The sequence below is a fragment of the Chlorella variabilis genome (assembly GCF_000147415.1).
Source record: "Chlorella variabilis unplaced genomic scaffold CHLNCscaffold_12, whole genome shotgun sequence".
In the NCBI taxonomy this organism is placed as follows: domain Eukaryota; kingdom Viridiplantae; phylum Chlorophyta; class Trebouxiophyceae; order Chlorellales; family Chlorellaceae; genus Chlorella; species Chlorella variabilis.
In genome coordinates, this window is record NW_005435076.1 from 569,967 (window position 1) to 579,755 (window position 9,789).

General features: G+C 67.4%; 6 protein-coding genes across 6 annotated transcripts in view; 3 read left to right on the forward strand and 3 right to left on the reverse strand.

Moving 5' to 3' along the window:
* Nucleotides 1–1,273, reverse strand: part of CHLNCDRAFT_134795 (hypothetical protein) — a gene marked incomplete at both ends in the record, with an annotated part of 2,341 nt that extends 1,068 nt beyond the window's left edge. The window contains 5 exons of the mRNA XM_005847031.1: nt 10–65; nt 217–465; nt 702–817; nt 952–988; nt 1,181–1,273. Coding sequence (XP_005847093.1) covers nt 10–65; nt 217–465; nt 702–817; nt 952–988; nt 1,181–1,273 — 551 coding nt within the window. The remainder of the gene's footprint in view (nt 1–9; nt 66–216; nt 466–701; nt 818–951; nt 989–1,180) is intronic.
* Nucleotides 1,274–1,407: 134 nt separating this feature from the next.
* On the reverse strand, nt 1,408–1,926 carry CHLNCDRAFT_134796 (expressed protein; the record flags this gene model as incomplete). The annotated part of the gene is made up of 3 exons (XM_005847032.1): nt 1,408–1,513; nt 1,627–1,782; nt 1,895–1,926. 3 exons carry the CDS (start codon nt 1,924–1,926, stop codon nt 1,408–1,410), a joined length of 294 nt encoding a protein of 97 aa, XP_005847094.1.
* An 887-nt stretch (nt 1,927–2,813) lies between these two features.
* CHLNCDRAFT_52761 (hypothetical protein) lies at nt 2,814–4,179 on the forward strand (the record flags this gene model as incomplete). The annotated part of the gene is made up of 4 exons (XM_005846848.1): nt 2,814–3,162; nt 3,255–3,390; nt 3,503–3,580; nt 3,630–4,179. The coding sequence occupies 4 exons, from the start codon at nt 2,814–2,816 to the stop codon at nt 4,177–4,179; spliced, it is 1,113 nt and encodes a 370-aa protein (XP_005846910.1).
* Nucleotides 4,180–4,281: 102 nt separating this feature from the next.
* On the reverse strand, nt 4,282–6,180 carry CHLNCDRAFT_134798 (hypothetical protein; the record flags this gene model as incomplete). The annotated part of the gene is made up of 5 exons (XM_005847033.1): nt 4,282–4,463; nt 4,619–5,270; nt 5,492–5,621; nt 5,739–5,929; nt 6,154–6,180. The coding sequence occupies 5 exons, from the start codon at nt 6,178–6,180 to the stop codon at nt 4,282–4,284; spliced, it is 1,182 nt and encodes a 393-aa protein (XP_005847095.1).
* Nucleotides 6,181–6,211: 31 nt separating this feature from the next.
* CHLNCDRAFT_134799 (hypothetical protein) lies at nt 6,212–7,678 on the forward strand (the record flags this gene model as incomplete). Its single annotated transcript, XM_005846849.1, has 6 exons — nt 6,212–6,296; nt 6,471–6,545; nt 6,670–6,734; nt 6,902–7,159; nt 7,365–7,508; nt 7,655–7,678. The coding sequence occupies 6 exons, from the start codon at nt 6,212–6,214 to the stop codon at nt 7,676–7,678; spliced, it is 651 nt and encodes a 216-aa protein (XP_005846911.1).
* A 344-nt stretch (nt 7,679–8,022) lies between these two features.
* The window catches only part of CHLNCDRAFT_35777 (hypothetical protein), a gene marked incomplete at its 3' end in the record, with an annotated part of 3,263 nt that continues 1,496 nt past the window's right edge, over nt 8,023–9,789 (forward strand). Inside the window, exons 1-5 of the mRNA XM_005846850.1 lie at nt 8,023–8,161; nt 8,384–8,611; nt 8,825–8,930; nt 9,144–9,346; nt 9,530–9,649. Coding sequence (XP_005846912.1) covers nt 8,093–8,161; nt 8,384–8,611; nt 8,825–8,930; nt 9,144–9,346; nt 9,530–9,649 — 726 coding nt within the window. The 5' untranslated portion in view covers nt 8,023–8,092. The remainder of the gene's footprint in view (nt 8,162–8,383; nt 8,612–8,824; nt 8,931–9,143; nt 9,347–9,529; nt 9,650–9,789) is intronic.

Sequence of the window (9,789 nt, forward strand, 5' to 3'; positions counted from 1 at the left end):
CGCCGCCACGCCGCTGCCGTAGGGGTCCCCTGCCGCATCAACCACACAAGATCCAGCAGCATGGCCTGGCGGGGGTGCAGCAGGCGGGCAGGGGGTCACGCGGGCAGGGGGGAGCAGCGCCCGGGGGACAGGGCATCCGCCACGCAGCACCGCGGGCGCACCGCTGCCAGCGGGCCGCCCGACAGCCTGCCCGCCACTTGCACCGCCGCTGCTCACCTCCATCACCTGCTGCCGCGCGGGCAGCGGCTCCAGCCGCCCCCACTCAATCAGCATGTCGTTCACCGCCCCGGCAGCCAGCCCCCGGCGGTACACGTCGCCGCCACGCAGGCCCGCCAGCGCCTGCGCCACGCCCGCCCCCGCCTCCCGCACCACCTCTGGCGGCGGGTCCAGCGGGCGCAGCGGCGGAAGGCCCTGCGACGCACGCCAGGCGGCGATGCGGCTGCGCACAGAGGGCAGGCGCACCACCTGCGGCGGGGCGGGGTGCCAGCAGAAGGCAGGCTGCATTAGGCCCAGCCAGCTGGCCAGGCTGCTGCTGCGCTGCGGCCTGCTGCCAGCTACTCCCCCAGCCAGCGCCCGCCCTGCTTGCATAGCGCCCGCCCTGCTTGCATAGCGCCCGCCCTGCTTGCACAGCAGCAGCAGCAGCAGCAGCAGCGGCGGCAGCAGCGGCAGCGGCATGCGGCGCCAGGCGCGCGCGCCCGCACCTCCACATCCCTCATCACCACGTTTGTCTTGGGGCAGGTGCGGCTGCCTGTGTCCAGCCAGGCGCGCAGGCTGGACAGGCAGTAGATCTGGCCCGTGCCACACAGCAGCACCGGGTCTGCAGGTGGGGCGGGGCGGGGTGGCAGCCCCGCAGGCGGCCTGACGCTGCTGGCTGGGGAGAGGGCAGGGCCAGGCAGGAGGCGGGGCAGGCGGGGGTTGGTGAGTGAGGGCGGCCAGCTGCGTGGCGCGCACCTTGCATGCAGGCAAATGTGATGGGGTCCATAAAATCCTGCGGTGCAGCAGGCACCCCGCCGTGGCGAGCATTGGGGCGTGTGGAGTGGGACACAGGGGCAGTAGGTGGGCAGGTGGCAACAGAGCGGGTCACAGGGGGTTCAGGAGGACCTCATGAAGGACAGGAGGAAAGGACGCGTGCTGCCCATGAACTGCCTGCGCCTGTGCCGATGCCACTTGCCTCTGGCACCTCGTCCCCCTCATCATCCTCATCCTGCGGGTGCCGCCCCGCCTGGGCCCCGCCTGCCGCTCCTGCCAACCTCTGCACCAGCCGCCCCAGCATCCAACCCCCACCGCCCCTGTGCTCCTGCCGCCGGTAGACGGTCCACAGCAGCCACGCAGAGGCGAGGCCGCCGGCACAAGCTATTGCAGCGCTGCGTGGTGCGGCCACAGGTGGCATAAAACGCCCCGGCGCCGCTATCTGCTGCCACCCGCCGCGTCCGCCTCCGTCACTTCCAGCCGCAGCGACTTCCCTCCGTAGCTGGACACCAGTGCCAGCGCTGAGCGCAGCTTGGCCTCGTCCCTGCACGCCCCATGCTCAGGCTTCTGTCGGTGTTTGCCAGGGCTGGCAGGCTGCGGCGGCGGCGCAGTGCTCGGCCTGTTGCCAGCCAGGCGCCACAAACTGTTCCTGCTCACCGCTTGTCCACGGTGACCACCCCTTCCGCGCCGCTGCCAGAGGTGATGCTCTCAAACTCCAGGGGGATGGCGCCTCCGATGGATCCGAAGAGCTGGACAAGGGAGGCCTGCACTAGCGCTGCCAGGTCGACCTCGCCTGCCGCTCGCCCGCCGACGCTGCAGCCAAGGCGGCGCGCGGGCGGGCGGGAGCGATGGTAACTGGACGGCTGTGCACCTGCCACGATTGCGCTGATGGTTAGGTCAATGCAGCAAGCACACAGGCCCTTACGCCTTTACAACCAGCTGAGTGGTCATGCTCATGGCGGGCTCGCCATCGCGAGTCCGGCTCCCACAGGCGAGATCTTGTGCAGCTGATAGATCAGTAGAGCGAGTGTGGAGCCTACATCGGGGCCAGCATGTCGCCTGCCAGAAGGACCGCTGGCGCCCGGCTGGCGGGCTAGGTGGCGCCGCCATTGTTTTGCGCCCAGTGCATCAATGTTTGCCTCATTCATTCACCGTCATCGTGCGCAAATTATCCCAAATATACAAAACGTGAAGTCAGGTCACAAGGTGCCCCGTCCTCCACCCTCACTCACTCACCACCTCTGCTCTGCCATGGGCGGCACCAGCACACTTCGGCAGCACCTGGCCTGCTTCGCCGCAACCAAGCCGCCGACAGCTGTTGCATCCCCTGACATTGGCATGATCACAGGGTCGTGGTAATGGGCAGGATTGTGGGGGAGAGCACGCCATGGTTGCAGGCATAATGGTGCAGCGGTCATGCGTCACCGTGCTGTAGGGTTTTGAGTGTCTCCAGCCATGCTTGCAGGGGGGCATGGGGACGTCTCTGCTCCTGGTCTCCGGCAGCACCATCAGTTGAGGGTGCTGAAATATCCCCTGCTGGTACAGTCAGTGGTGCCCCAGCCAGGTGCTGTGCCCGCTGCCCTTCTGCCGCCGTGCCGTCACAATGTCGGCAATGACACTGCGTGCAGTGCTGTTGTTCCTCTCGAACACACATCTTAGCCACTAAGATGTTCATCTGTGTGATGCCACATGGCAACCAGTGAAATGCCGGATTCATTTTAAGGAGTCCCTCTCAATCCGTCCACCCTGCCCTGCTCAATGCCCATCAGCTCTTTTTTGAGCTCCAAGTGCGGCCCTGGCTTGCTTGCTTCGCTGCTGGCGCCTTGCTCCCTGCAATTAGCAGAATGCGCAAGTTTGGAAAGCCCCAGCGAGCTTCTGTCGCCAGAAAGCTGGCAGCCCTCTTCGCTTACTTCGCCTTTTTCCTCCTCGTCGTCATAGGTGCCCCCTACGCCGCCCCTTATCGCTCAAGCGAGCACTGTGTCCCCCCACAGAGTGGCAGCTCGGCGGCAGCACTGAGCGCCGCCGCCGCCGATGCTGCCGACGAGCCGGCCTGGCAGGCCCGCAACCGCCTGGCGATCGTGTATCTCACCAAGAAGGCTGACAGCAGCATGGCCAACCTGGAGAAGAGCCTGCAGCTGGTGCACCAACACGTGCTGCCCTGGACCACGGCAGACGTGCTCGTGTTTCATGAAGGTGCGCCTAGGAGGAGGCCGGGCCTCATCAGCGGATCAGGGCATCCAACCACGCATCGCATGAGCGAGCTGTGCGCATGCCAAGGGGTGCAGGCGACTTCTCGGCGGAGGACCAGGCCCAGCTGATCGCAGGCAGGCCCGACATCCACTTCCTGCGCATCCCGGCACGCTACTGGCGCCTGCCGTACTTTCTCAGCGAGGACGACTTCCCCAGCTGGCACGACCAGGGGTGGGTGAAGCCTGCTCTGGCACACGTGGGTGCCCCTCGGTCTCCCACCTCACGTGTGTGGGGCTACCCCCACCCAACCGCCCACCCCGCCCACCCACCTGCCCGCCTGCAGCTTCTCGATCGGCTACCGCCACATGATCCGCTGGTTCTCGCTGCACCTCTGGACCTTCGCGTCCGAGGCTGGCTACGAGTGGGTGATGCGGCTGGACGAGGAGTCGTTCATCCACAGCCCCATCCAGTAACCTCACCCAGTTCATGCGGGACCGCGACCTGACCTACGCGTACCGCATCTCCTTCACCGAGTGGCCCACCAGCGCCACGGGCTTCCCCGAGACACTGCGCGCCTACCTGGACATGTACCCGCAGGGCGATGCGCCCCACCTGCTCGCCCATTGCACCCCCGCCAGCCTGGACGGCCTGACGGGCGCCGGCTGGAGCCGCTTCTCCTTCTACAACAACTTCTTCCTCACCGCCGTGCCCTTCTGGCAGCGCCCCGACGTGCGCCGCCTCCTGGAGTTTGTCGACCGCTCCGGCGGCATATACACGCACCGCTGGGGCGACGCCCTCATCCACACCGCCGCCGTGCAGATCTTCCTGCCCGAGGGCGGGGTGCACAAGTTTGAGGACTGGACGTACGAGCACGCCACCCTGGGGCCCGGCGCCCAGCTCAAGTGGGGCGGCATCGTGGGCGGCAGCGCCGACCCCGACAGCGAGCGGCGCGTGGCTGAGTTTGCCGCGGCGCACGGCGGCCAGGCGGTGCTGTGCGTTGAGGAGTCCAAGTGCCCCTGACCTGCCAGCCGACCTGCTGCAACAATTGATTGACTCAACTGAGAAGGCCTGCCTGCAGCCTGCTTGAATTAATCTCCCTCTGCGTGCACATCAGAGGCCTGCTTACACCACCCTCCACACGTGCACATCAGACAGGTCGTGCGTCTGGTTCACGCCCCCAACCACCACCAGCTCCGCCGCCTCCGGCCCAGACAGCACCGCCGCGGCATGCGCAAATCGCGGCGGCGGCGCCCCTTCTGCACCCGCCTTGACCGGCCGCAGCTCCGCTCGCAGCCCATAGGCGCCTGCAGGCAGGCATGGGAAGTGTGTGCTGGGGCATGCCGAGTCAACAGCGCTGGCCAGGCGGGATGGACAGAGGGCCGAGGACTCGCGCCTCGCGCCTGCCTGCTGGCCCCCGCTGGCGCTGCGCTGCGCCTGCTGCCCATGCCTCCTGCCTCACCCGAGGTGCGCTGCTGGCGCAGGAAGCTGAGCTGCAGCAGGTCCCCCGCCACCGTCTCCCCCGTGAACCCAAAGCTGAGCAGCACGTTGGAGGCCGGCGGCGGCGCACCGCTGCCCATGGCCCCCCCGCCTCTACCCCGTGCTGCTGCTGCTGCTGCCGCTGCTGCTGCTGCCGCTGCCGCTGCGCCGCCGCCGCCGCCCGCCGGCAGGCTGGGCGGCGCCACGTTGCAGGCGGCGTGGGCGCAGCGCGCGTGCCCCGTGGCCTGGATCAGCACCCAGCGCCCCGCCCTGCCGTCAAAGATGCACATGTCGTCCAGCAGCGCGCCGTCGGCGCCCCGCCCGCCGTGCACCAGCAGGCCCGCCTCTGAGATCATGGTCCCCGCCGCCATCTCCCGCCCGTCCGGGCACTCCTCCTCCGCCAGCTCAGCCGACAGGCACCGCCACCGCCGCGCCGACACATCCAGCAGCCAGACGTCGTTGAGCGGGCCGCGCAGCCCCGCGCCGCCAAACACGACGACGCCCGACCCCTCAAAGGCGCCAGCCACGTGCGAGTGGCGGCCCGGCGGCTGCTGCGCCTGGTGCGGCTGCCTGGGCTGGCGGGGCGGCCGCTCCAGCGCCACGTCGCTCAGCTCCCAGCTGGCCGTGTCCAGGCACTGCGGGCCAGGTGGCGGCCACGGTGGCAGGCGCAACACGGTAAGGGATAGGGCGGAGGCTGGGGAGGCCGCCCAGCGATGTGAAGCTCCTCCTCTGCCACATCTGTGGCAGGCACGGAACACAGCCGCAGGTGGCCGCAGGTGGGCCGCCACCATCCCACAGCAGATCAAGGGAAAATGGGTGGATGCAGGCAACCATCAGCTGCGGCAGGGCCCCTCACCAGCACATCGTCAAAGATGATGCCAGCCAAAGGCTCCTGCCCACCATACAAGTACGCCTTGCCGCCCCCACCGCCGTCTGCGTCCGGGATGAAGGTCAGGCTGGCGCCGCTCCGTGGCAGCAGCTTACGCCTGCACATACAGGCAGGGGCGTGATGGTGGGCAGCACGGCAGCGGTCCACTTGCGCAGGCGTGCGCACTGCCGCCGGTGCCCTTCGCCCTCGCTGCCGCAGCAGCACTGGCGCTCACTTGTGCGTCAGTTTGACGACGGGCGACACCTTGGTCCAATGCCCCCCAGACTCTGTCAGCTCCAGCACCCACCAGTCGTCAAAGGCGGCGGGCGAGCGGTCGGCGCCGCCGTACACGAGTATGCGGCGCCCGCCAATAGCACAGCAGGCCGCCCCACCGCGCCCCGGCGGCGCTTCACTCCCGGGATCCGTCTGCAGAGCACATAAAAAGCAGTGTCGGAGGGCCCAAGACTGCAGGCCGTGAAAACAAGTTGTTGCGGTCCCACCTGCACCTCCCTCCATGCCCCCATCCTCTCCTGATCAAGGCTGCAGTGGGTGGACCTCTGATTGTGCATCAGAGCAGCCTGCTGAGCGAATGCAGCGCTGGAAAGGCGGCCGAGCTGGCGCGTCCTCAAGGAGGCAGCGGCGGGGCTCACCGTCCCATGGTGGTGATCGCAGTCCATTCCTGAGCTGCGACGTGGGCCGGGAGCGGCCATGAACTGCGGGGATGCGAACTTGGACACGCTTCTGGTGCGGTTCACAAACAAAAAGGAGCGTGAAATACTGGAACAGTATGCAGGTGGGCACATGAGGGTGGATCAGGAGGGGGAGCTGAACCAGCTCTGCACGCAGGCGGTGGCGGGTGCCGCTGCCCGCGCCCGTCCGGCAAACAAACTTTGTGCCATGCCTGCTGCCTCTGCTTGGACAGTCCAGCAGCTTGGACATTCCTGAATCAGCACACATTGCAATGCAGACTTGTATGCCATCTTGAAGACGACAGAGAAGCTAGAGCGGGCGTATGTGCGGGACGGGATCAGCGCCAAAGAGTGTGCGTCTCTGGAAGGCGCTTGTCGGACTTGTGTGATGCTTGGAGCACCTCGCCAGCTCCTTGTGGCCAGTGTCTGACCTATCCCACACTTTCCAACAGCTGCCGTGGTTCCTGCTCTGTGCAGATGAGCTGGCGTGTGAGAAGTTGATAGGGCAGTTCCGCACTCTGTGGGACACTGTGCGCAGCTCGGTGAGCGTGCCAGCTGGCGGTGTGGGGCAGGCTTCTGCCATGGGCTGCCGCCTTGATTGCTTGTTGTTTGGAAGCCGGCAAGCCTGATCATGCCTCTGCTTTGTCGTGCCGAGCCTGGTGCGAACCCTTGACCTTTGTCTTGCCTCTTGTCTCCTGCTTGTGTGCAGGTGCCCGATGTGGAGCAGTTCATGGCCACCTACAACATGCAGTGCCCCATGGCAGCCAAGCGGCTGATCCACTCGGGCATGCCCGCCACCATAGAGCACAACGTGCGGCCGGCGCGCGACTCCACCGCCTCCACCGCCATTGCGGTGGCGGAGACGGTGCAGCACTTCATCACCGCCATGGACTCGCTCAAGCTCAACATGGTGGCGGTGGACCAGATCTACCCGCTGCTCAGCGACCTGGTGCAGGCGATGATGAAGGTGGGGGGGAGGGGCAGCAGCAGGGGCAGTGCAGGGGGGTGGCGGGGCAGGAGGCCGGCGCCTGAGCAAAGGCCTCACACCTGCTTGCTGCCCCAACACCTGCCCTGAACACGGAACAGCTGGTTCGGAAGCCAGCAGGAACGCTGTGAACCCGTTGAGCGAACGCCCTGCCGCCGCCTCCTGCCTGCTCGCCGCGTGAGCGCAGGTCAGCACGCTGCCGCCCGACATGAACGGCAAGAAGTCGGTGCGGTCGTGGATGAGCAAGCTGCACGGCATGCCCGCCAGCCACGAGCTCAAGGACGACGATGTGCGGCAGCTGCTGTTCGACCTGGAGAGCGCGTACAACGAGGTGGGCGGGGACTGCAGGGATGTTGCTTGTGCTTCGCAGCGTGCTGCTGTGTGCTGGTGTTGCATGCCAACCTCAACATGTCCAGTTGTGGCGGCTCAACTATAGGCAGCCCGACAGCGGCACATCCACCCTTTGCCCTGCCGCAGTTCATGGCCAACCTGCCTCGATGACCGAGCTCTGCATGCGCCGCCTGCCTTCCTGCTCTTGCTGTGCTCGCTCTTCCTTGCTCCACTTGCTCTGCGCAGCTGCCGTGCTCCCGCTCCTGTGAGCCCCAGGGCGGGGGAGGCCCCTCGGCTGCTGTACCAATAAATTACGCACCTGCACATCCTCTGCATTGACAAATGTAAACATGGCTCGGCTCCACATGCCCTCTCTACACCAGGTAGCGGCATTCGGGGCGAGGGGCTGCCAGCGGCGGCGCCCCGCGGTCAACTGCCAGGTCAGCCAGACTCCCCCCTTTGCCCCGCTTCCGCTCTACTGGACATCTCCCACATTGCGGCTGGGCTTGGTTGGGGGTCTCGCTTGCTCGATCGGCTGCCCTTACAGGGCTGCAGTGCCTGGTTTGTTTGGAGCGGGCAGCAGCCATGGACCTAGCAAATAAAGTGGCCGCCATGGCGAAGAGGACGCTGCCCGTGTCTGGCGTCTTTGACGAGGTGCGCGCTGATCGAGCACTGTCGCAGCTCCTGGCGCCTCGGCGCGTTGCTCAGATTCAGATGGTGGACAGGAGAGCGTGCCGCGAGCAGCGCTGGATCGAGCGGGCGGGCCGGAGCCTCGCTGGTTGGCTGCGCTGCCGCTCTGTGCCGCCCTGCGCCTTGCTGCGTCGAGGAGCCCCTGCCTCCACGCATCACCCTCCTCGCCCCTCGCCTCCGCCGCAGCTCATCCGCGCCGTCGGCGAGTCCAAGTCCAAGAGCGAGGAGGATGCGATCGTGGGCAAGCTGGTGGAGCTGAGCAAGGCGAAGATCCGCGAGGGGCGGCGCGAGCCGCGCGGCCAGAAGGAGCTGCTGGTGTACCTGATCTACATCGAAATGCTGGGCCACGACACCGCCTGGGCGCAGGCCACCGCCATCCAGCTGTGCAGCGACAAGAACCTGGCGGTGAAGAAGGTGCGGTGCGGGCTGCAGCGGGCGGGCGCAGGCGTGCTTGTTCCTGTTGCCAGCACGGCACCTGGCACTGCGCGGCTGGTGGCTGGAGGTGCAGCCGGTGACAGGCAGGCCGCAGGCAAGATGGGGACACCTGTCTGCGGTGGCCCCTTGCTCGCTTGCGCTGCCCTGACGCCGTCGCGGCGCCCCGCTGCGCTGCGCGCACCTCCCCCGCAGCTGGCCTACCTGGCCGTGTCGCTGCTGCTGGACCCAGCCAGCGAGCTGAGCATCATGGTGGTGGCCACCATCCAGGCAGACATGCGCTCAGACAACTTCCTCACGGGTGCGGGGCAGGGCGGAGCGGGGTGTTCAGGGCACGCAGCGCGCTTGTGGGCCCTGCAGCGGCAGCGTGTGGAGGCAGGCGGCCCCGGTGCCGCCTGGTGTGTTGGTGCCCTGGCCAGCGCAGCCTCGTCCTGCTGGCCTGCCCGCTGGGCCACCTCTTGGCGGCCCATCCCTCATCGCCCGCCTGCCCCCGCTCCCCCTCCCTCCCCTGCAGTGTGCACCGCGCTGTCAGCCATCTGCCACATCGTGTCCCCGGAGCTGGTGGGCGTGTTCCTGCCCCAGGTCACCGCCCTGCTGCGCCACGACCGCGACCTTGTGAAGAAGAAGGCGCTGCTGGCCATGCAGCGCTGCATACAGGTGGACCCGGGGGTGGCCCCAGACCTGGAGAGGCACCTCATAGACAAGATCGGCTACAAGGTGGGCGCGGGGTGGGGGTGGAGGTGGGATGCAGGGGGACGGGGGAGACGGGGAGACGGGGGAAGGTGGCATCGAGGTGCCGGCGGCGCGGCCGAGGCGCGCAAGGGGCGGCAGCGGCAGGGCGTGGCCCCGGATGCTGAGCGGGCTGGCGGCCCCGGGCGACCCTGCCTGGCGCGCGCGCAGGAGCCGTCTGTGATGGTGGCCTCGCTGTGCGGCCTGCGGGAGCTGATCCGGCGCGACCCAGCCCCCTACCGCAACCTGGTCCACTACTTCACAAACATACTCAAGCAGGTGCGTGCGCGTGTGTGTGTGGTTGATCCTAAGCAGCTGGTGGTGGGGGGGGGGGGAGTTGCTTTAGCGGGCCTCATGGGTGGATGAGCTTTTTGCGTCGGGCTTGAGCCGGCCATGCTGCCGTGTGTGTGTCCCTCTAGCTTGCCACAACT